Here is a 25,138-nt window from a genome sequence, read left to right as displayed (position 1 = left end):
TTTATGTTGCACAGTCTGACTTATCTTTTATCCAAGATCTCTCAGTCTGACAAGCAACAATCGTAAAGGACAGGGAATAAAATGTAGTCTATTAATTTTATTGATTTTTTTGTGAAAATGTTCTGACAGTCAAACAGATCTTTACGTAGCTCCTTTATTCCTTGCAGCTGCTGGCCAGCCAACAACATTGTGATCCTCTGCAGTCCTGATGAGCAACTGTATCCAAAATAAGTTGAACCAAGCCAGGACCCAAGAAGGAAGATTTTTGTTTATACGTTTCCAACATTGTTCCTTAAGGCACAATCATGCATAGACTAAACGTCAATACTGGAATCAAGAGTACAACCGGTTTTCTTCTGGACTCCATTAGACTGTAAAGCAAAGACCATTTTTTGTGCTTGTTTGAGTATGTTATTATCACATACTTGGTAAAAAGTCCATAAAATATTACAGCAGGTTATTACTGTAATAGTAGTTGCTTGTTCATGTTCATTTGTTTTAGACTTAAGAAGTATTCCAGTAGTTGCACTTTACCTCACACTGTCTATGTTACACACATTATGTATTTATGGTATTTTGTTAGCAATAACAGTAGTGTAATTTAAAGCTTGTCCAAAAAATGAAACTAAATATTGTCAACATTTTGGTCATGAGTTTTTCCAGTGACAGTCTAGGTGGAAACGGTGCATTTTAAAAATGACTGGGAGAAATCGCTTCAATCAATATAGCGGAAGTCTGGAAGTCCAGATATAGAAGTCCTGCCTTTAAGTTTAAAGAGCCAGTTGCCTATTTGATGGAGTTTGTTTTACTCTAGAGAGTGCATGCACATTAACTGGACCAGACAGTTTTGTGTGATTTGAAGAAATATAGTATACCATTTTTGTCCATGGGCAGGGGGATTTATTTACTTATGTAAATACGCAGTAACATGGTCACTGTAATGTAGAGTGTGACTAAACTCTTCATTACTATTGTGAGGAATCTGGAACATGAAGCAATTCAAGATTTTTCCATCCATAAAATCTTGATTCCACAAATTCTGTGTTTCTTAAGGGAAGCATGTACACAGAGATCAGCAGAGGACCTAATACAGAGCCTTGTGGCACTCCATATTTGTGTTATAGTTCTTTATTTACACAGTGATAGTGGTCAGATAATATTATTCTTTTAATATTATATCACCTCTTTTCTCAGAAGGTCTTTCACCTTATTTGGTCAGAAACTCTATGTAATTCTACATATGAACACATGGTTTGAAAAGCTTAGGTCTGGCAGATTTGTCCTGATGCCTTAACTGACAATATGAAATGAATACAGATAAGATTGACCATCTCTTTTATTTGTGGTTTGAAAAAATGTCTTGAACTGGAATAGTTTTGATTTAAATGTTCTGTTAATTTTTCCATTTTGCATTGCCTGTTTTTCTTGTTTGATCAGTGAGGGATTTGATACTTTATTTGTGCAATATTAAGAGCCCATGTACTGTAGAGAGCATGTTATGTAATGGCGCATTTTGCTAGTGGGTATATCTTTACATTTCCATTAGATAATTTTTCTTTCTGTTATTAATATTTAAAGGTTTTGCTCTACATTTGAATGGCAAGAAGATTGCACGATCCCTGAAACTTTCCTTGGTCACTCACATATTATGTGCTACTAAAAGTTATAATTTTAACAATGTGCAGTTACAAACAGCTCTATGTATGCATAGTACATGTTGTTTATTAAGATATGTTAGTACTGTAACATGAACACTTAAATGCAAAGTGTAACCCTTCTAGCTTTTGAAAACATTCAGTTAAAATTGGTTTTATTTTATTTTTTTGTTGCCTTTGCTCTCTTATCTGCAATGTTGTGCCTTATAAATTTCTCCTAGTGTCTAGTGTTGACCACCCTTACACCCAAAGCTTCAATTTACCCATGTAAATTGGTTTGAGTATTGTGCATATGCACTCTGCTTTTACCCTGGTACTTTATTCAGTAACTCTTTAACTGAACAAGAGATTTAAAATGGAAAGCCCGACCTCTGTATGTAAGCTTTTTAGTCATTTCATGTGCATTTAAAGATTAAAAAATCATTAAACATCCATATTTGTTTAGCTCTAAAGCAACTGAAAAGGTCTTCATATTCAATGTAATATTCATGCCACTAAGGAATATTGTTTTCAACAACATCAGCAAATAATTCCTGCTTTTGCTTTCTGTTAATATTTGAGATTTAGAAGACATTGTCATTTACATTTTGGGGATTTTGACATTTGCCTGTATATCATTTGTTTTATTTATGTAACATTTAAGAATATGAACTGAAACTAGAGCAACAGTAAGGCAATCATTTCTTGAAAGAGTAGTCAAGGAGTGAGTGTGTGACAAATACCTTATTCTATATTTATTATACCCTTTGAAAATGAGTCGCACAAGACAACCTACAAGATGCTGAAATGCAATGGCTTTTATAGCAAGTGTATGTTTTTAAATAAACTATAATAAACTATTTTAAATGCACTTGCATTCTAGCCACATGGTTGTGTTTGTGACTTTAGAAACATGAATTTCTTTTATGCCTAATATAGCATTAAGCCTTGGTGTGATTTTCATTTTAAAACAAAGGTTATCGGTGTAAGTATGTACAGTTTCTGTGACATAATGTTAGTTCAACTGTTGTTAGTCTGTGTTATCAGCCATACTCTCCCAACAAGAATGGTTTTAACAAAAAAAGGCAGTATCAATTATTTGGGCTCATGAGAAACTTTTTCTGCCAACTACATTTAATGCCTTTGAATAATAAGAAAATATATCTTGTAGTGCAGCTGTCAAACAAAGACTGCTATTTGGATTCATGGAAACACAAATGTTTTGCAGAACTCACTGAAGCTTGGAAAAATAATCCACCTTTTTTTATTTATATCAGAGATGCCAAAACATATTTGATATGAACAAATTAAAATGAGCTCTAAATCCAAATAATATTATACATGTGACTATGAACTTTGGTGGGAAATGCCTGTTTTGTTTCAGTTAATGGATTGTGTATAGAGCTCTGAAATTATTTAATTACAGTTGATGCATCTTGTAACTCCTAAACATGCTCCACAGCAGACAAATCTATACATGGTATCCCACTCTTCACAGATATGAGACACAATGCTTCATGATCATCTATGATTTGACCTTTTAAAATATTAAATTAATTACATGCAATCTTTCAACTACAGCCAGTGAATGAACAGTTTAGTTTTACAATTGTTTGTGCATCTCTGTCCATATTTCATTCAGTCAGTGTCTCTAGTATTCATATATATATATAAAAAAACTATATCTTGAGTGTTAAGGGTGGTTTTGAGCATAACATTAGTTAATTCTAATTAGTAATATTGCAGACAAGACTCTCAAACTAAAACTGCCCTCACATTATTCTTCTACTGCTGATATGTGCCTTCAATTCTGTCTTTCCTTACAATTAATGTAAAAATTGTTTCATTTTACTTTGACTATTTAAAGTCAAAAATATAATTGAATCATCAAAACGATGTCACTGGGTGTGTTTACATATTCTTATGTTGTTTATGACCTTACATGCATGTTCTTGCACCGATTACATTCTTCAAGGAATAGTTCACCCAAAAAATATTGTTTTCTCATCATGTACTCAACACACCCTTATATCATCCCAGATGTGTATGACTTTCTTTCTTCTGCTGAACACAAAGATTTTTAGAAGAATATTTAAGCTCTGTAGATCTTCTGCAAATGAAGGGGTACCAACGTTTTGAAGCTCCAAAAAGCACTAAAGGCAGCATGAAAGAAATCCACAACTCCATTGGTTTAATCCATTTCTTCAGAAGTGATATGATAGGTGTGGGTGAGAAACAGATCATTATTTAAGTACTTTTTAAATATAAATTCTCCTCCCTGCCCAGTAGGTGGCGATATGCATGAAGAATACAAATCATCAAAAATTAAAGAAGAAGAGTGTGAGAGTGAAAGTGAAAATAGGGATTGATAGTTAAAAGGACTTCAATATTGATTTGTTTCTCACCCACACCTATCATATTGCTTCAAAAGATATAGATTTTACCACTGGAGTCTTAAGGATCACTTTCATGCTGCCTTAATGTCCTTTTCAATCTTTATAATTTTGGTACAGATTCACTTGCATTGTGAGGACTTAAAGAGCTAAGATGTTCTTCTAAAAATCTTCAGCAGAAGAATTACAGTCACACATCTGGGATGGCATGAGGGTGAATAAATGATGAGAGCATTTTAATTTTGGGGTGAACTATCCCTTTAAGGCGACAACATGTGTGTTTATGTTATTGCAATAATCCTTTGCATTATTGGCAAGGTCATAAACGGCTTAAGAATTAAACTGCTCAACAGGGGTAAATATTTACCCATTACCCCAATTTCATGTCGCATGTAAACAGTATATCACATTTTACAGCATTCTTACTGGCTTATAAATTGTGCGCAAGTGTTGTGCGCCTGCCTCTTCACGGTTTGATGTCAAAAGCGATTATTTAAAATGTCATGTAAGTGCGGATTACTTTGTCTGATTTATAAATAAGATCATGTTTGGGAGAAATCAGTGTATTGGTGTGATTGTAAACCACACTTATTATCATCCAATTACATGCCGTTGTAACATGCAGCTTTTCACAATTATCGCCCAATCATAGGACAGCTGATTATGTCAAGGGAGGGACTTAAGAAATCGCAGCTCTGAAAGATGCCATTTTAATGTCAAATTTATGAAAACTCGTCAACTGTCTTACATAAACTATGGTAAACATACACTGGTGGCCAAAAGTTTATAATAATGTACAGATTTTGATTTCTGCTAAGATGGTAGGCCCACTGCAGCCTCTGCTTTCTGTTCTTGGCTGACAGATGTGGAACCCGACATGGCCTTCTGCCTTTGTAGCCCATCCGCCTCAAGGTTCAACATGCTGTGCATTCTGAGATGCTATTCTGCTTACTACAATTGTACAGAGTGGTTATATGAGTTACTGTAGAATTTGAGTAAATTCAACTGTTGTACATGAAAATCCCAGGAGATCAGCAGTTACAGAAATACTCAAACCAGCCCTACTGGCACCAAAAATCATGCCATGCTTGAAATCGCTGAGATAATTTTTTTCCCCTATTTTGATGGTTGATGTGAACATTAATTGAAGCTCCTGACTCGTATCTGCATGATTCTATGCATTGCATAAATATATATATATATATATATATATATATATATATTGAATACATGTTTCTTGTGTTTAATTTTGGAGGGAAGGGACTGTTCCCATAAGGTATAATACATTTACAGTATTTACTGTATATATTTTTCTCGAGTGTCTATGGTCATAATTATTAACATCCTAATGTTATGATACATTCACATAAACCTGCACAACGCCATTAAATATATATATATATATATATATATATATATATATATATATATATATATATATATATATATATATATATATATATACATACATATACACACACACACACACACATAGAATATAAATATATATACATACATACAGTACGACGCACTGTTGAAGAAATCAACTTGCTAGTCACGACTGTTTCCCGAAACCGTATTGTCGCAAATTGGTTGTTCAACCATGTTGGTTAATGATGTCACACATGTGGTGGAGTAAAAACTACTTTTAATGAATCTGTTTGCGATCGAATTAATGCTAGATGTTTTGCTATAAATTACGGACATGTCATCTGAGGACTATATCATATTTTTCTCAGTTATTTGCTTTATTTCTTACGCACTAGAGCACGTTCACACATGCGCACTCTTCAAAAACGGTACTTTAAATCTATTGACAAAACTGGCTAACGGTGCGTTTCCCGTACAACGATGCAACTCGCTGGTTTAACTACCATAGTACGATGCATCTTTAAAGAAATCAACTAGCTAGTCACTACTGTTTCCCGAAACCATGGTACCTGTGTCGCAGATCCATGGTTTGAACCACATTGGTTGGAGCTGTCGTTATGACGTTATTCTTCTTCTTCTTCGGTCTAATGGCGGACTGGTGCTATGAGCACATATCGCCACCTGCTGTAAATTTGGTTATTTTCTCTTTTCGACTGCGCTTTCTTAGTGACGATGTGGAGTAATTACGTTAACAACTCAACATTCATGCTTTGCACAATAATATATATACATATATAAACACAATGTTGTCTTCTCTGATCCCAAAATCTATAACTATTAATTTCACAATTTCATATTTATTAATTTCTTATTGAATATTGATAGATCAGCACAATTAAAATGAAAATAAATGATGGGTTTTAAAAACACTGTGATTGTTATATTATGGACACCTGTTGCATATTTTGCTTAAGATCATTAGCCTACCTATTTAAGTCCCCTTGCCATACAGCTATGTGTTCATATGACCTGTCTGAAAATGATGCGAAAACCACAATTTTCAAAAAATGAAGTTACAATTCTTTTGGAGGAGGTGGAGAATAATAAAATCCAGCTATTTTCAAAGCTGAAAAATTGTGTTACAAATGCTGATAAAAAAAATCCTGGGCAGAAATCACCCAAATAATAAATGCTGCTGGCTATGGTTATGAGCGCAGCCCAGAAGTTAGAAAAAAGTGGACGGACTTCGCAAGTGTGACAAAACGGAGGGCTGCAGCACGTAGAAGGGAAGCAAAAAAGACTGGTGGGGGTATCAACTCCGTTCCTCCTCTGACTGCAGAGGAAGACAAAGTTTTGGCCATCCTGGGGCCTGAGGCATTGGAAGGGATCCCTGGAGGCATAGATGCATGTGCGTCAACCAGGCCTTTGAATTCAAAGTTGAGCCCTGGAACATCAGGCCCATTCCACCCTGGCCCTGGAACATCAGGCCCCTTCCACCCTGGCCCTGGAACATCAGGCCCCTTCCACCCTGGCCCTGAAACATCAGGCCCCCTTCAACCTGCCCCTGTAACATCAGAACCCCTTCAACCTGCCCCTCTAACATCAGGCCCCTTCAACCTGCCCCTGTAACATCAGAACCCCTTCAACCTGCCCCTCTAACATCAGGCCCCCTTCAACCTGCCCCTGTAACATCAGAACCCCTTCAACCTGCCCCTGTAACATCAGCAATGAGTCCTGGTCTTGGGCTATTGCTCCCTTCTCCTGACTCCCCTCAGTCTGAGGCCTCCTCATGTGCTGGGCAACGTCGTTCTGGCATTCCAGAAAACCAGCCATTAATCTCCCACCAAAGGAGAAACAGGGGACGTTGTGGCTGCAGTGAGAAGCTGCTTCAGTCGGAGAAGAAGAAATTATCTGAACTCCAGGGAATCACAGAGAGAACTGAGAGCCCTGAAGGAGCAGCAAGGCCAACATCATCAGGAGGTTATGGCCTATAGGAGGGCTAAATTGGAACTCCTGCAACAACAAGCCAGCAAGCCCTCTTTAACCATGTTTCTACCAACCGACAGTAAGTGAAAATTGTGTTATTTACTCAGTATGGAAAGTCAAATCATGTGTGGCTGACAGCCATGTCATCTATTTCTTTTTCAGATCCACAGATGTAACCCTCTTTTTTTATTTTTTGCCTACATTGTTGGCCTTCATGCCTCCCAAAATCCAACCCCTCGTCCTTGTCGTGGGAGGTGGAAACAGACTGGTTCTGGCAAATGGAGCTCTGGTGAAGCTGTGTGGTGCATGGCATTCAATTTATTTTTCAGTGATGAAGTTAAAACCCTTCAGCAGTTGAACTGAAATACAAATAAATAAAAAATGTTATGGCCAAGTATACTCTTTTGTAATATGTATTTCAAGTGCTTTTCTAATACACTGGGCATTCAGTTTAATATGAGTTAAACAGCATACTATTGTAACTTGACTCAAAGTAGTATATTAATGCCACATAAAAATGCAGGCATTACTGAGTGAAGCTGAAGCATGTTTACCATGCCATGTCATCCTTTATTAAATACCTGAATAATGTGACCAAGCCTGATAATGAAACATATGGAATGTAACTTTTATTTTGAAGTGGTAAGCTACCATCACATAAATAAACCATAAAGTAAATGAAAATTTTGTTAATTCACAACATTAATATCATCAAAGACAATATAAGCCAAACATAACACAAAACACTCTTAAGTACTTAGACTATTCTTAAGAGAAGAATGAAAAATATGAAATAACAGAAAGACAACAGCCTATTTTAAACCAAATCAACATATACAATATATTAATGTTGTACCATATTACTATAACAAATCAAAGATGGTAATAATGAATAGTAATTAAATTAATTTAGAATGATTATTAGCTAAGGTGTTTCTATTAACTATGGTGCATCAAAAGCAGGTGTACTAATGCCTCTCCTAATAAAAGTTACACTTGTGTGTTTCAAGTGCTCAACAATGGCAGCTTTACAAAGATTCTTACAGCTGGAGCACAGAAGGCGGCTGAGAAGTCAATCAGTTTATATAAATGCCCACATAAGGACAAATTTTACCCCTCTTGACTCACTATCTGATGATGAAATTTTAAGAAAATTCCGTCTTCCAAGGACCAAGATTCTTGAATTATTTCAGATAGTGAAACCACACCTTCAGAGGGCAACAAGAAGAAACTACGCCTTAAGTCCAGAGGTGCAGTTGTTAGCTACACTGCGTTATTTTGCTGTTGGAAGTTTTATGGAGGTGGTGGGTGATGGCCTGGGGCTCAGCAAGTCTTCAGTCAGCAAAACTGTGACAACAGTAACACCTTTGCTGTTACAGCTGATGAAGAGCATCCTGGTTTTCCCCAAAACTCCTGAAGAACAGCTGGCCAATCAACAATTCTATGATATTGACAACATCCCCAGAGTGATTGGCATCATTGATGGCACCCTAATCCCAGTATTAAGCCCTAAGGTAAATGAGCCCTTGTACATTTGCAGGAAGGGCTATCCAGCCATTAATGTTCAAGTAGTGTGTGATCACCAGGGAATGTTCACTGACATTGTGGCAAAATGGCCTGGAAGCACACATGACTCTTTTGCATGGGCCAATTCTGCAATTTGCCAGATGGCTGAAGAAGGTGGCTTTGGTGATAGCTGGCTGCTGGGAGACAGTGGATATCCTCTTCGCCCCTACCTCTTGACACCTGTGCAGCATCCAGCCACCATTGCAGAGGAAAGGTTTAATCAGGCCCATGGAAGGACACGCTCTATAGTGGAGAGGACTATAGGACTGTGGAAACAACGTTTTGGCTGCATCAGCAAGTCCAGTGGTGGCCTAAAGCTAAACCCCACCAAAAGCTGTTCTGTTATTGTGGTTACTGCAATTCTCCACAACATTGCAGTCAGGGAAAATGTCCAGCTTCCTGAGGAGGAAGTTAGTGCTGTTGGAGCCGATGGTGAGGAAGATGCTGTTTCTGATTATGATCCTTTGAACCCACATCAAGGCAGAATGCATCCTGCAGGAGCAGAAGTCAGAGAACTTTTAATTCAGAATATGTTTGGATGGTAGGCTAATATTTTACAGTTTGGATACTGTGTTTTCTAATATTTGTTTCATTTAATCTGACATAACTTGTGTTAATAAATAATGCTGTTTATTTGCCTATGTTTCCCCCCAGCAGACTTCACTTAAATACTTTTGCAAACAATAAATATGTATTTGTTTCTTATAACGCCATGAGAATATTATATTCTACTACACAAAACTGCTTATTTATAAAATGTTTCTTCATTCATTGACTATATATAAAAAATACTGTGGTTTGAGTGTGTAATATTTTAAATAGCCTATGTTAACGTATGTAAATTAGCCTACGTTTCCTTAGCGTTAAGCACTGCATATGTTGCGTATATGTGTAGGCTACAGATACAATTTAATATTTAAGGGTAACCCCCTAAAATAATTTTTGTAAAATATTGTTATATGACAATTTGTCTTTGGGAATTTAACAAAGCTACTCACTTGCACACTCACCGTTTCTTCGCACAAACGAAACCAAGCCTGCGTCCCAACCGGCAAAAATAATCCTTTCGGAGTGCACTTCGAGGGGAGAATAATTGCGATCGTCACGCTATTATATCGTTTCAAATAATTTGCAATAAAGAAAGCAAATTGTGTAAAACCTGAGCACCTCGACTTTAAATCATCCAAATCACTTAAAGTGGATGGTGAAAGCTTCGAAAGAAATAGGTCGATAGGTCTTAATAGAACACATCCCAGCTGCTGCGAAATCAATGACGTCGACACAACAAACTAACAAGGAACCATGCTTCTAACCACAGGTCAAGAGCTGTCGTTCCAACCACAAAAGTTTGCTATGCAGTTTGCGAATGTTCGTTTGAACTATGGTTTCGGGAAACACCAAATCGTTGGACTATGTTAGTAACGACGGAACTTGCGACCATAGTTGGCTAACGATGCTTTCGGGAAACGCACCCCTGGTTCGCGCTTAGTAGATGCCACCAAGGCAAGTTCAAAACAAAGCGCGCACACTGTACTGTGATTGGTGGCTCGTTTGACCAGTTACGTTTTTATCCACTCATAAATAAAAAGGAACGACTGATTTTGAAAATGTAGTAGAGTAAAAAGTAAGATATTTGACATTGAAATGTAGTGGAGTTAAAGTAAAAGTCTCCCCAAATTTAAATACTTCAGTAAAGTACAGATACGCAAAAAAGCTACTTAAGTACAGTAACGAATTACATTTACTTCGTTACTGTCCACCACTGTTGATTTGGCACAGGAGTAATTAATATTCCAAACTTTTTCCTAGTGAGTTTGACCCTTTAATTTTAAAACCAAAAATGTCCAAATTTGAACACTGTCTTTCCTTTCTTAGCTTTTGGGTGGGCAGATAATGCAGTATGTCACCCATTTGCGCTTAGAGACGACTGTCGAAGTCCGCTATGACACACATGAACACAGATGTTGTGTCAATCTAGGGTACTGAAAAACTTCAACTGCAAATGGAGAAGCAGACACGTTCATGTATTTTTACTGTCTCTGTGTGTCTGGGATTAGCGCACACACCTCTCAGTGGCCCATTTCATCATGAGTTTGGGGATGGATGGCCAGATCACAAGCTCGACATGGAACAAGGAGTCTGATTTGACTGTCCTTCTGAGTCTGAATTTGGCCCAGAGTCAGAGTGCTCTGACAACTCTGAGGTAACTTGAAAAAAACATTGAGATCCATGTTTTCAAGGTGAGTGAAACACTCATATGCTGTTTCTCAATTTAGATTTAATTTTGTTTTGTGGGGCAGCAAGGACGAGGACCTGACTCCTGTTGAAAGGGTGCTTCCTAACACCAGGTGAGGGCAGTTTATCACATTTGCAGTTGGCTTCCGAAATATAGATTGCACTTGTTAAAGATGTTGTCTTTTTCTTTTGCAGCCTACATCTTCACAGTCTTTATGTTAGTAATGTCCCGCTCAAGCTCTGAGCTCTGCTTTCTCTGTGAGTACCATCTCAAAGTTGCGTTGTGTTTGCATGTCTGCCAGTTGCCAGTAGTTGTTGACATTGCAGGGCTTTATTGGTATTTTCTCTTTCACTACAGACACTGCTCTCCCTTGGCACTGTGCAGAATACACTATGTGGTCGGGAAAAATTAGTTGTCACGTCTGGTGGCGGCCAATAAACCGGTGAACCTTCATTTCATTTGTTATCAGTGAACCTGATATGTCAGAGCACATGTTGACATGTTGCTCTCTTCTTGGAAAGGATGTGAAGATCTTCAAGGAGTCCTACGACCGTGTCATTCATCTTCTGAGACGGCCAGAGCAGCGGGATGCTGTGAGGAAGGGGCTGCAAGATGTCAAAAATGTGCAGTATGGTTTTTACTATGAAAATATCCCACCACATATTTGCAAATTAATTTCTATTCCTCAAATAATTGCTAGATATACATCTTTACCTCACAATAGACCATATTATTGTAGGAATGCCACGGAGACTTCTTGGAGCACCTGGGACATTCCTGGTGAATGAGAGCCAGCTGTAGATCAACAGTTCTGACAGCTTCATGCAAGTATACAGTAAGTAGACTACTCTTCCACTTCTGTAGTGGATCCGTATTCAATAATTTTGTTAAATTATTAGTCTCTGTATTGTTGTATATGACATGTTGTTCTTCAAGTTCAGTTCTTTGAGCTAATATTATTTGTGGACATTTAGTTGTTTTGATGTTATTCATGCAATGGGTGTGATTTATATATAACACCATTTTATGGACTTCCTTTAAGCCCTTGCCAACCTACCTCTAGATTCTTCACAGCCCAGACCTGCTGTTCAATAAGGTATCTGCCCTCATCACTGATTGCATAAAGTTGATGAGAGGCCTAGACACATTTTGAAAGACCATTTAGACTCTGTCCCTGCCCTGACCCTACCCCTCTATTTAATTTATTCTCTGTTCTCAATGGTCTCTCTAAGGTAAGTATGTACTGCATGTATTTTTTAATTATGTATATGCTCAGCATGAATGCTGTATGTCCCTTGAGTTTTAAACTGGATTGTCCAGAGTGCCTGACCCATGACGATCCTGTTCAAGTTCTCCAGTGAATATTTGTGAAAGTGAAATACTTATTTTTCAGTGAATATGCACAGCTACAGATTTTTGTCTGTTTATGTGTAATTACATCAACAAGATTTTGGGTATCTGGCATATTTCTTTATCACTTAGTCTCTTATTTTTGTCTGTGTGAACTTTTAGCATTAGGATATCAGAAACCTACTGTATGGACAGAAATGTTTAACATCAGGATTACAGGAGCACAAGAACCATCATGCTTGAGACTACAAGAACATCAGCATCAGGATATTAGGAGCCCTCAGCTTGTAAACCGCAAACATCAGGACTACAGGACCACTAGAGCGCCATCACACTAGGGCAGGGGTACCCACTTTTTTGTCTGATGATCTACTTTTAAATGACCAACTAAGATCTACCAACTAAAAAAACAAAGTTTCATTTAAAATAAGAAAATGCTTGTTGGGACTACTGCATGTATCCCTACATGGAATTCATCTTCTAATTAATAAAAAATATATAATAATCATTCAGTTTTAAAACTAAACCCAAAACACCTACAGCACAATAGATTACAATAGCCAGGGCATTTACCTTATTCTGATGATTTACACTGAATGGAATCAGACAGTTTTGCCTAATCCGGGCAGTTGCATCGCAATTTCGCACTCTGTTCTCAGAAATCCTTGGAAGGCACCTATGCTCTAACCTAGTTGTCATGGCAACTGAATAAACTAAACCTCGCCTGGTCAATATTTACAATATTTAATATTTAAGTGCAAGTTAGACAGAAACTAAAAGGAGGAAAGACATTCTATTTATTTTTATAAAAATTTAACGAAAGTACATTTACATTTTGTGCGATCTACCAGTATTGCCTTTGCGATCGACTGGTAGATCACGATCGACGTATTGGGCACCCCTGCACTAGGGACTAGAAGATCATCAACACCAGAAGCAGAAGAATTTTCCTTACTTTTGGACATTAGCTTTCAGACATTCTATTAATAAGTCGTTTTTTAATAAATGTAAAATTTTTGTATACATTTATTTTTTTACTTATCTTTTTAGATCAATTATGACTGCTTTCTGTGCCTTAATTTATAAATGTTAGTTGCTCTTCTCATTTGCAAGGATGCTTTATCTGTAAAGTTTGATGAATGACAAATAAAATCCTGAACATTATTGAAAATAAACCCAATTTGACATGGCCAAAATAATGTTCCAGCTTCAACATAAGTTCAGCTCTATCGACATAAGATTTGTTGCATACTGTTGATTACCTCAGACAATAATTAAGTCAATGGTTTCATGGAGGAATTTATTTAACAAAGCATGACCCTGCAGAAGATGAGTCATTATTTGGTCTGATTTCTCCAGAAGAGAAAGTCTTTAAATTTACCTCTGCTAGTAGTTCTTACTAATATATAGGTTAAAAAAATCTGTTTTGTTAACTTTTAGGAGTACCATGCATTTAAATGACCCCAATGGACTTAGACATGGAATAAAATCCACTTTACGTGGATTTTGATTTCATGATATCTTCTGTTATTTGAGCTGCAGTGTTCTAAATTGTCCTTTAGTGGCGTACTTCTTGCCACAAAATTAAAACACTCACAAAGTGTTCTAAAATTCAATATTATAATAATAATGTAAAAGTGCTAAATGGACGAAACTTGGGATGAGAAATTATTTATGAATTTAAACTAATCAACAGCAAGTACATTTGTCTCTGTGACAAAAAAACTACAGATAATGTTAGGGTAACCCTAACCTAATGGATCTTCATGGTTAATATTAAATAATTTGGTATACCTATAGATTTTAAACTGGCTTGATTTTGTTGAGTGTTATTAAATTGTCAAAATGTATTATTGTTCAAAACAGGATAACCAAACAATGAATTCTTGTTACAGTATTTTTATTTTATGTCAAGGTAACCACAATACATTCAAAGTGTGTATGAGAGCAAATGCAAAATATTGACTACATGTTGGTCATGAGTATGATCATTAATAGTCTAGGAGGAAGAAACTGTAAACTAGAACAAATAATGGGAGAAATTGCTTAGCTCAGTATAGCGGCTACAGGTATGGGAGTCCTGCCTTTTAGGTTAAAGGGGGGTATTTATATATCTATTTATGTAAATATGCAGTAACATGGGCACTGTAATGTAGAATGTGACTAAACTGTTCATTACTATAGAGAGTAATATGAAACATGAGGAAGCGCATCAAGTTTTTTCCGTCCAAAAAATCTTGATTCAACTAATTTTATGTTTCTTAAGGGAACAATGTGCAAAGAGATCAGCAGAGGACCTAATACAGAGCCTTGTGGCACTCCATATTTGTATTATATCTACATTACACCACCTCTAATGGGCATTTTGTTCAAAGCATTTTGTTCTCTACTGAATTAACTGATTGTTTAAAAACTACTAAACTGAAATCTGAATGAAATAATAATCATTTTGCTTTGTTTTGAAGATTAAACCACATTTTCTCATCACATGTCACAATAATCTCGTGTTTTGATTTGAAATTACAGGCTTTGAATGATTGACTGCATTACAGTTGTAAATAGGTTGTAGTTTTGTACAGAAGTATTGAAAAACAACTAATTAATTAGGGATATGCTATGATGTTCACTGATTTTCTAATATACATACAATTGTTTTTGCCAAAAATAGAACAAACATCAAGAAAGAGTAAAAATACAGTACACATGCATGATATTACATTGGTTACCTTGACATTATCAAGAGTAATCCAATTAAAGTAATTGTCTTCAGTATTATATAGACAAATATAGACATTTAACTATATTTATGATAAATCGCCTCTATTTTGTGTGGAATCCTAATGATATTAATTAGAGTCTAATCATAACAAAGAACATGCCCATGTGAAAAGACTACCACTGTTGTCACACTGTATATAGTGCAAGTTTATTTAACCTACCATTAAACAGCCTCATGTCAGCTTTTCAGCAAAACATAAACAGTAAAACAAGTATTAAACAAAAACAATTTATGAAATGATAAAGAAAAAGTAAAATGCAACATTCAAAACTATCTAAACATTGTTTGGGCCAACATTTATTGAAACTAACAAGTTCATAAAATTGTAAATTCATGTGACATCTTGCCCCAGAATGACATTTTTTTTAAATAACCTTTTGATTAAAATCAACCTCCATTACATAGCTGACCCTTGTCTTAAATGGACAGTTCACCAAAATAAAAATTATCTTATCATTTACTCACCCTCATGCCATCTTAGATGTATATGACTTTCTTTCTTCAGCAGAACACATTTGAAGAAAATAGAAGAATACTTCAGTTCAATAGGTCCTTATGATGCAAGAAATGATGAGCAAATTTTTATTTTTGGGTAAAGCTGACAATTTACACAAGGTTAATTTCTATTTCTTCTGCTCCAAACTTTCTTCAAACCTACTTCTCTGTCTGCTCGTATGGATGTAACACATCATTAAAAAAGTGTTTCACTGCTTTTATATGTATAAATATTTTCCACCTGAAAGGACTAAATATGAAATGAAACAAATTACAATAAAATGCTAAGTAACCTCTTCAGTAATCAAAACACTTTTTGAATGTAACTCTATTCTAATTACCAATTATTTAAATTGTAAATGTAGTGGAATACAGTTCCTTATAATCTGCATTTTAAATACATAATCCAGTTACATGTATTCTGTTACTCCCCAACACTATCTACAACATAGTGGAATCTGATGTTGTAGCACGTAGACCTACTCACGTGGTAGGCCTAACTTTCGCTGCTCAACACGCATGCGCAATAGTTGCGCTGAGAGTTCGATGTACACTTGATCGCTGTGCATCAAGAGAAGAACCCCCTAAGGGCATTTCTTCAGAAGGCTGGCACTTTCTGAGACTCTTTTTGGTCTTGGGTTACTGTAAGGGTGCATTGTGTGCTGCCCGGGTCAGGAATTGTCATCGTTTTGGAGTTCTCTGTAGAAAACGGCCTGTGCACTTTCAGGGATGTCGCAACCCATGTGGCTGTGCGCTCCTGTTTGCGAAATTTTGCACGTCTGTTCTGGAACCATACCTGAAGTAAATTAATTAAAACTAATTAAAACCCAGACATCACTGAAACTTTAACCCTCTATTTTCATCTGTGTGGTTCCATTGAGGCACTTACAATGGAATTGAATGTGGCCAATCCATAAACAACATGATTTTTGTGGGATCAAATTAATTGCCATGATGACCTAATGTCAACAAACCAACTTAACAGCTCAAATAATACATGAGTTTTAACAGAAGAATTAATGTAAGTGCTTTTATAAAATAATAATCTTCATATTTCTGTCTTTAACCCCTCCAAAAATTGGCTCTATTAACTTGTATGCACTGTAACCCCGATTTTTTTTTTTTTTTTTTTTTTTTTTTAAGAAAAGAAGCGACAAGACGAAAATATTTTTTGTGGTAATAAACATTAGGCCAATGCTGTCGATTGAGCTCAATTTGTAGCCTATTGAACCCGGAATATTCCTTTAAGAGGGAATCTAAACTATCTAAAATGAATGAATATGACATGACGAAATATTGACACATTTTAAAGGACATTTTCGTCAAAAGACTAAAACTATATGATTAAAACAAAACCAAAAAAAATTATTAACAGAGAACCCAATTCAGTTTTTTTCTTTTCTTTTTGGCCAATTTGGCTTTTAAAAGAGGTTTGGAATCTCAGACCCTAAACAGAACAAAAATGATAAGAATAAGATTTAAGAATGATAAGAATAGATGAAAAGATAGGCCTACCTACCTGAACTCGAGCTTCGGTAAGATGAATCTCCAGCGCGAGCTCCTCACGCGTGTAGATATCGGGATAATGAGTTTGTGCGAACACACGCTCAAGCGCTTTCAACTGAGAGCTGGTGAAGATGGTGCGGATGCGCCTTTGTTTGCGCCTCTCTTGGACGCCTCGTTCATAAGTCAAAAGATTATGATGAACTGGAAGTTAAATTGCGATTGCACACAATTGTAATGGAAGCAGTTATATATGTGTGTGTGTGTAATTTGTTATATCGTCGTGAAATTTAAATAAGTAGGCTACAACAAATTAATGTGATTAAAGCATAGACCAACCTGTTATGTAGTGGGAGGGTTGATAAGAGCAGGGTCCGGGCGCAATGAAGTGGCAGCTTGATGTGGTACCTAAATTGCACCTGTTATACTGAAATCGAACGGGCTGACTGCAGGAACTGAACTCCGTGGAGCGGCTAGAAGTTCGGCCGGTGTCCATCCCCGACTCATATGCAGTAGGAGTTATGTAGGTGTACTCCATCTTACCAGTTTTGCAACACTAGCAGGATTAATGTCACTCACTGATGCTAAGCAACTGAATTCAGTCTCGTCTCACTGGCTCACTCCTCTGAACTGGCTTTGCGTCTGAGGGCTCTCTGGTTTTTATGAAAGTTCTCCCTCAGTCATCTCATTATGTTATGCTTTTGACACATCTCTCCATCATAGAGGCCTATATGCCTACTCCACCTGCATGCATCATGTCAGTATACGTCATAGGCCTAGTCTAAAGAATGCTTCGCTTACAACTCTTACAAGTGCTATTAAGTGGGCTATAGCCTATGTCTTCTACAGCCTAATTGTATTTTGCATTATTGCAATTAAAAAAAAGAGTCTTGATTTGACTATATTTCCACATTTATTTGCTCGCAGTTTTGACCCTAAACATGACATTTGACATGAATAGTTTAAACAGTCATTGTATCCTGTAAGTGTAAGTGGAATGGAGAGACAGGAGATGATTGAGGGGGTTTTGATGCAAATATCCACGCGTCTTTGTGCACAGTAATCGAGTATCACGTTGAGCTGCTCTAAAGGCTTCACGAGCGTGCCCCCCATCCATCATAACTTTATGAGAGCAATATAAGAGCACCAGCCGCACCAGCTGAACAATATAAAACTATAGTCTGATTAGGCCACTTAACACATTGGCTGGTACCAGCGCTGTAGAAATGGACATCTGCATGTAAATGTGAATTTGCCACGGGCACTTTCGGGGTAAACTAGCTGCCAAACTATATTAAATAATAAATCACATTTCCCTATTAGTTGGATTGCATGTGATTATGAACAATAAAAGGATCCAAATTTGTTGTTGTCACACGGATAGCGGGCGGAATCATAAATCAGTCTAATTTGTAATAGGTAGGCCTAAATGTTTAATTTACACAGTAAATCCCATCTTAATTTTACAGAACATTGTGTTGAAGTTTACCCCGTACATGAATTATTTCAACAAAGTGGAAAAACTTAATTAACCAGATTAACAATTAACCGTCTTTTTTTTCTTTTTCTTTTTTTTACTGAGCGTTGCGCATCTTGGACAAAAGAACATTCTGCCTAAGAGATACTGATTAGGCTAAAATGAAAACATATTCTGGATCCTTTTTTTTTTAAACGATCTTAAAGTTACATTTCACAATTTCGAAGGCAGCAATTCAGTGTTTCACAGCTGGATTTGTGTAGGCTAAAGATAATCATTAGATCCATTTCTAAATGTTATAAAGAATGGGGGTGTTTTGAATGAAATAGCAGCCTAATTATTTATCACAAAATGTAATAAACGTTCATCTTTATTTACAACATATTATATATCTTTAAAGAGCATTGAGAAAGAAAATGTCGTGGTTCTGTAGGCTACTCCTCCTTTCAGATAGACACATTTAAAGGGCACCTATTATTCCCCTTTTCACAAGATGTAATTTAAATCTTTGGTGTCCCCAGAATTGGTCTGTGAAGATTCAGCTCAAAATACCCTACAGCGTGTCTTTAAATGCAAATGCGCGGACGCTCCCCGCCCCGTATCCAGAATAAGGCAGAGTTTTGGCATCTCTGCTTCAGATAAGTTGACATATGACTGACAGTGAAAATAGTGGCGTTTAGCCCTATATGTTTGAACCGGAGACAGACACTGATGAGGGAGAGATTCCTTCAGAAGTAACAACGTTGAGAATGAACCAGGAAGTTTCCGAATGGTTATTTTATACATTTATTTATTTGTTGTAGAGATTTTTCAGCAGTGTGTTTTCAACACACGCTCACACACACACACACACACACACACACACACACACACACACACACACACACACACACACACAAATACGGTTACAACGTTTGCTATGCGCTATAACGAAACAACACACACAAACAAACATGTTGAACATTTGGCGTAATGTTCACTTATTAAAGGTGTATTGGTGCGGCAGTGTCCATCTTGGAAGGGCCTGTACAAAGTGACATCACAATCTGCGAACGGCTTGTTCTGAGACAGTGCTTAATATTAATGGGGATTTAAAAAAAAAGGACTAGCTGGATTTTTATCATTATAGGGTGGTTGTGTACACACAATGTCAACAGACATTTATGTTCAAACACCATGTAAAAGTGAATTTTGCATAATAGGTGCCCTGATGTTCTGTAAACTTAAAACAGATTTAAAGATATTTTCTTTTGTTATGGGAGAACAGAAAATTTCAATGTGGCATATCTGTCAAATGCGACTAATCACAACGACCATTCAGAGGACCTAAACATTTTGCGCCACAGTTACTTACAAGCCAAGTTTACAATTTCCCTGATCAAGCTAGACGTTAAAGTATTGTCCATATATATATCTATATCTATATATATATATATATATATATATATATATATATATATATATATATATATATATATATATATATATATATATATATTATTTTATTTATTTATTTTTTTTTAAGTGAAGTTATGACATCGTTACATATAGATCAGGTGAGGTTTATTCGGGCCGTAACTCTTCTAATAACATTAGGTGTTTCATTAATGTCATGTGGGCAGTGGCGAACGATCAGACTTTGGTCGTCTCACTTGACATTGAAAAGGCGTTTGATATGGTAAAATGGGATTACTTTTTACGATTTTGGAAATGTTTGGATTCGGGAATGCTTTTATTGGGTGGCATACCCGGTAGTGGCGGTTCAAATGAATCCCCATTATTGTTCTGTCTTGCCCTGGAACCATTAGCAGCCACGATAAGAAAGGATGATGATTTTCCAGTGGCCCAAGCAGGGCATTAAGTATTTGGGCATTTTATTTCCAAAGACAATTTGAGTCATTTAGTTACGTTATTTTTGACCCTTTAATAAGAAGTTTTTCGAGTGATATAGAAAGGTGGGCTTCATGACTAGGAAGGTTAATGTTATAAAAGTGAATTGTATTCCAAAATTCACCTACTACAGCCTCTCCCCATTGAAGTTCCCCTCTTTTATTTTAAACAATTTGATAGTATAGCTAAATCGATTGTATTCCAGTAAGTTACATAGGCCAATTGACAAATGTGGGTTAGGTCTCCGCAAGATTTTGTTTTAGTATTATGCTTTTGGTCTCAGACTTTTGGCACATTGGTCGCTTCCACCTGAGAGAGCCCCTCCATGGCTCATTATTGAACAGGAGGTCCTTGCCCCATTTTGCCAATGCAAAGTCTTTCTACCGGGGGCGATTCTAGCTTTAGGGGTGCTGAGCACCCAATGAGCCCCACTGCCACCACCCACCCTCTTTACACACAAAAACAAAAACATATGCCTATTGGTTCAACTAACTCCAAAATCCAGATTTATTTTTCTTTTTTTTTTTGGAGACCTTTTCAGAGCACCAGCTTAATTGTGAGAGTTCACACAGACAGCCCCCTGTAACAAACATAAAACCTTCTTCACTCAGCTGGTTTTCCTGACAGTTAACTCCATGTGCCTCCTTTTGTATCAACAGTCATCAGATTGGTTAGATTAGATTCAAATTTATTGTCATTGAACAAAATAACAGGTACTTGGACAACAAAATGTAATTCATCTTCTGTAAATTATTTACAAAAAATGGTTCTTGAAAGGCTCTTTTTTGTGTGCCAAACTGAGTACAGCTTTAACTGTTTAGGACCAGTGTCCTTCTCCCCTAAGTCTGAACAGCTCTCTTCTGTCTCTGCTACTGAAGCACCCCTAGAAAGGGGCTAGACTCGCCCTTGCTTTCTACCAAGCTGCCTGGAGAAGTTAAGATTCCATTATCTTGCACATACATTTATTGTGGACAAAAGTTTCCTGTGTGTTCAATTTGGACATTTACCTGAATGTTGCTATAAGTATTTGGTTGATCCCAAAATTGTGTATTAACACATCCCCTTTCTGCTAGATAGAATGGATTGAGAAGGGTGTTGCTACTCTGGGTGACCTGTATGAAAATGGAGAGGTGAGATCCTTTGAAAATATAATGCTGCGGTTTGGGATTCCCAGATCTCAATTCTTCAGGTACAGCAGCCCCATCTACTCTGTAACAACTTGGTGTGTAGTACGCAGCCCCCTAAAGCGGCAGACACCCTTGAGATGGTGGTTGCTGCTTTTAGAAAAGGTCATGAAGCTTCAAGGTACTATTCCTGGCTAATTCTGCATCTAGGGGACAGGTTTTAACATCTATTAAGAGGTTATGGGAGAGAGCAGTGGCGGATTGAGGCAGTATTACTGCCAAATCTGCACTATTCCGGGATGAAACATCACTGTGGTAAGAACTGTATTTCTAGAAAGGCTCACTTGGCATTTTTTTAGCCTAGAGGGGTTAAATTTATGTTTTTGCAGGTGATTTCTTTTTACCAAAGTCTCTTACAAGGCAAGGACTTAGAAGAAATGCATTGTGAGACAATTACTGAAATATGTAGCAAAGTATAAGAATGCAATGCCTAATGTGGTATACACAAGTACTAAAATAATTTATGTATTAAGGTAAGATCACATAGGCAGGGGGTTTTACTACCTCTAGAAAACAGTTATGTTTTATCAGCGATTTAATCCATATTGTTTTTTTTTTTTTTTTTTAGCAGTTTAACCCAGAGGAGAGGGATCCCATTCCACTGAGTATTTATCACATGCCATCTGTGTAAGCTTCGCTTTCTTTGTGCAGGGGTAAGAAATAGCACATGTACACATTTTTCTAAAACATTACATAAGCCCATTTACTGCTGTGGAGTTTCTGCATCCCACAGTGGTGGAAAAAAAAAACCTTACCTCTGATTTTATTCTGTTAATAATAAGGAAGATAAATTCACTGTAATCTAAAGGGCTTTTGAAGTTATATGATAAGTTTAGGTGAGAATATTTAAATCCCTGTTTATTATAAATCTCCACTTTTACTTTCACATTCTACTTTTGTTTTTGGAAATGTGCATTCTTCGTGCATATTACCACCTACTGGGCAGGGAGGACAAATTAAAGGGGGGAGATAGACTCAAATTGTGTTCTGTTTCTCACCCACTCCTATCATATAATGCTTCTTAAGATATAAATGTAACCACTGGAATCTTATGTTTTACCTTTGTGATTGAGCTTCAAAGATCTGGTCACCATTGTATGGACCAACAGAGCTGAAATATTCATCTAAAAATATTAATTTGTGCTCAGTGGAAGACAGTCAGTCACGCACACCTAAACGCATGACACAAATGTTGTTGTATAGTCTCACGTGGTCCTGTGTTTGTCTTATGTTGTGTTTATGTAGCATCATGGTCCTGGACGAACGTTGTCTCGTTACGACAATAAAAAACACTTGACTTGACGGCAAGTAAATTTGGAGCAAATTTCCAACATTTTGTAAACTATTCCATAACAGTGCCAGCACTGGCGTCATCATTTATAATATAAACTGGCCAGTACGGGTATCGAACCCGCGACCTTGGCGTTATTAGCACCACGCTCTAACCAACTGAGCTAACCGGCCAAGTACGTATGTTAGTGTATAAGATAATAGATATGTTAAGTCAAATTCAAGGTAAATTCACAATGCAAAAGTACCTTAGAATAAGGACTTAGAATAAAACAAACGTTTGAGTTTATGTATAACGTACAAACAATGTCTTTTTTGCCAAGGATACGCCTACATTTTTTTTTTTAATATTCTAAACAAAATAATATCTTTACGCGCATACGTCACCATAAGTAGTATTCCCTTTTCGGTCTTTTTTATTTTCATATCTAGTGTGTACACAATATTTGCTTTTAACTTCTAAGCGTGGTTTGACCACAGGACTGCGCATGCGTACGACTGAGAGGCCTACAATCTTCAGGCCCGTTCGATACACATGGACGCGCGCCGCTAGACAGGCACCAGCGGCGCGTTCCCAATGCCAGCGAGAGCGCGCCCGTAGACGTTGCTTCTCAGGCTTCAAGATGGCGGAAGCCCTGACAACTCAGGAGGAGATGGTAAGACACCTAAATATTTTCACTAAACCTTTTGCCGAATCCGTGGCATTTCAAGCTGAGCTGCCATCAGCCCCTTCGTATTATGTATTAAGATATGTCAGACAACACCGTGTAAGATTTATTTATTTACAATGTCTTTATTAACAGTGTTGTTAAAGAGTATCGCGGCCCTCCGGCTGTTTTTGAGGTAGCTGAGGTACATTCTAGCCGTGTTAGCTCGCGGACGACGCTGTACAGATTAATGAACACGTTTAACAGTGTTGACAGGTTTGATTTTAGATATGGGGAACTATAATCTAATATTGTAAAATTATTATTACTATGGTGCTGGACAGAATGCCAGCTGTCTAGCAGTAAATACAAGTAGGTTGGCATACAGCGTGAAAGTGACTCGCGCGCGATCTAGTCTGTCTGTTCACAATATTATTACAGCACGACTGCATTAATAATCATACTTTTTCGAAAAAACAATATGATCGTAGTCAACAACCAATGCTAATCGTTTTCGCATCATGCGTAAGGATATATCCATCTTCGCGTCGATATTGGGAAATAGATTAACACATGTTCATATAGTACACCGGGTGTCTAATGTTCTCCAGTGCTGGAAAATGTTACACAGCTCTCACTTCTGTCTCTCACCGTGTGGACATTCATATATAGTGCTGGAGGTGCAATTTGTTCTGCTCGATGAGGAAACTCTAGTATCAAGTCTGTCAGCTAGGGCTGGGCGATATGACAATAAAAAATAATCTCGATTTCATGAACGATTCACGATTTACCATTACATTTTGTTCAACTTTTGAATGTACTCCAACATGATTAAAATTGCATGTTCTTTATTAGAATGCAAGGCAATCTTGTGAGAGAAACAAGAAAAAGTGTGCAAGAAAAATTTACAAGTTCACAAAATGCACCACAGGGGGAAGATGTCAATAGTGTAAATTTAAAATGAATTAAAATCGAATACATCCACATGCTTAGAAATAACAGAATAAAATAAGAAAACGGCAAAATATGTCTTTTTTCTAAATCGAGCCTGTCTAGAAAGTTATCTAGAAATCAAAATCAATAAATTCAAGTCAAATACATTTTATTTGTATAGCGCCTTTCACAACACGCATCGTTTCAAAGCAGCTTTACAGAAGATCAGGCATTAACAGAAGATACAACTGTAATGTCTATAATGTCGATGAATCATCATTGTGTAATTAGATAAAATAAGATTGTTAATTAAATGATAATTAATACAATTATTATTTAATTAACACAATTTATCTAGAAATTACTCGTATATCAAACGGTTTGTGTGTGCCGGTATTTTCATA

The 25,138-nt window shown here is 36.7% G+C and overlaps 4 protein-coding genes, 1 long non-coding RNA gene and 1 other non-coding gene across 7 annotated transcripts in view; 4 read left to right on the top strand and 2 right to left on the bottom strand.

Annotated features, from left to right (window-relative positions):
- The window catches only part of LOC127643544 (LIM and calponin homology domains-containing protein 1-like), a 69,615-nt gene extending 64,738 nt beyond the window's left edge, over positions 1 to 4,877 (top strand). Inside the window, exon 34 of the mRNA XM_052126335.1 lies at positions 168 to 4,877. Within this exon, the coding sequence (XP_051982295.1) occupies positions 168 to 193 (26 nt within the window). The 3' untranslated portion in view covers positions 194 to 4,877. The remainder of the gene's footprint in view (positions 1 to 167) is intronic.
- A 3,526-nt stretch (positions 4,878 to 8,403) lies between these two features.
- Positions 8,404 to 9,495, top strand: LOC127643543 (putative nuclease HARBI1). Its single transcript, XM_052126334.1, has one exon. It carries the CDS (start codon positions 8,404 to 8,406, stop codon positions 9,493 to 9,495), a length of 1,092 nt encoding a protein of 363 aa, XP_051982294.1.
- A 1,729-nt stretch (positions 9,496 to 11,224) lies between these two features.
- On the top strand, positions 11,225 to 11,591 carry LOC127643616 (uncharacterized). Its single transcript, XR_007970543.1, has 3 exons — positions 11,225 to 11,298; positions 11,381 to 11,443; positions 11,544 to 11,591. It is a non-coding gene; the product is annotated as an uncharacterized LOC127643616 (long non-coding RNA).
- Positions 11,592 to 16,320: 4,729 nt separating this feature from the next.
- On the bottom strand, positions 16,321 to 17,851 carry phox2ba (paired like homeobox 2Ba). Its single transcript, XM_052126332.1, is given in 4 exon segments — positions 16,321 to 16,429; positions 16,431 to 16,606; positions 17,330 to 17,517; positions 17,653 to 17,851. Coding segments are annotated over 4 exon segments (672 nt in total).
- Positions 17,852 to 23,254: 5,403 nt separating this feature from the next.
- trnai-aau (transfer RNA isoleucine (anticodon AAU)) lies at positions 23,255 to 23,328 on the bottom strand. The gene has a single exon. It is a non-coding gene; the product is annotated as a tRNA-Ile (tRNA).
- Positions 23,329 to 23,772: 444 nt separating this feature from the next.
- Positions 23,773 to 25,138, top strand: part of LOC127643762 (tyrosine-protein phosphatase non-receptor type 9-like) — a 35,782-nt gene continuing 34,416 nt past the window's right edge. Inside the window, exon 1 of one of the 2 annotated variants that reach the window (XM_052126625.1) lies at positions 23,773 to 23,810. In XM_052126625.1, the coding sequence (XP_051982585.1) occupies positions 23,778 to 23,810 (33 nt within the window). In that variant the 5' untranslated portion in view covers positions 23,773 to 23,777. The remainder of the gene's footprint in view (positions 23,811 to 25,138) is intronic. The other variant, XM_052126626.1, reaches the window with a different exon arrangement.

This window comes from Xyrauchen texanus, chromosome 5 (genome assembly GCF_025860055.1).
Source record: "Xyrauchen texanus isolate HMW12.3.18 chromosome 5, RBS_HiC_50CHRs, whole genome shotgun sequence".
NCBI classification, from domain to species: Eukaryota; Metazoa; Chordata; class Actinopteri; order Cypriniformes; family Catostomidae; genus Xyrauchen; species Xyrauchen texanus.
The sequence above is the reverse complement of the archived record's forward strand: the minus strand, read 5'-3'. Positions and strand labels throughout refer to the sequence as shown.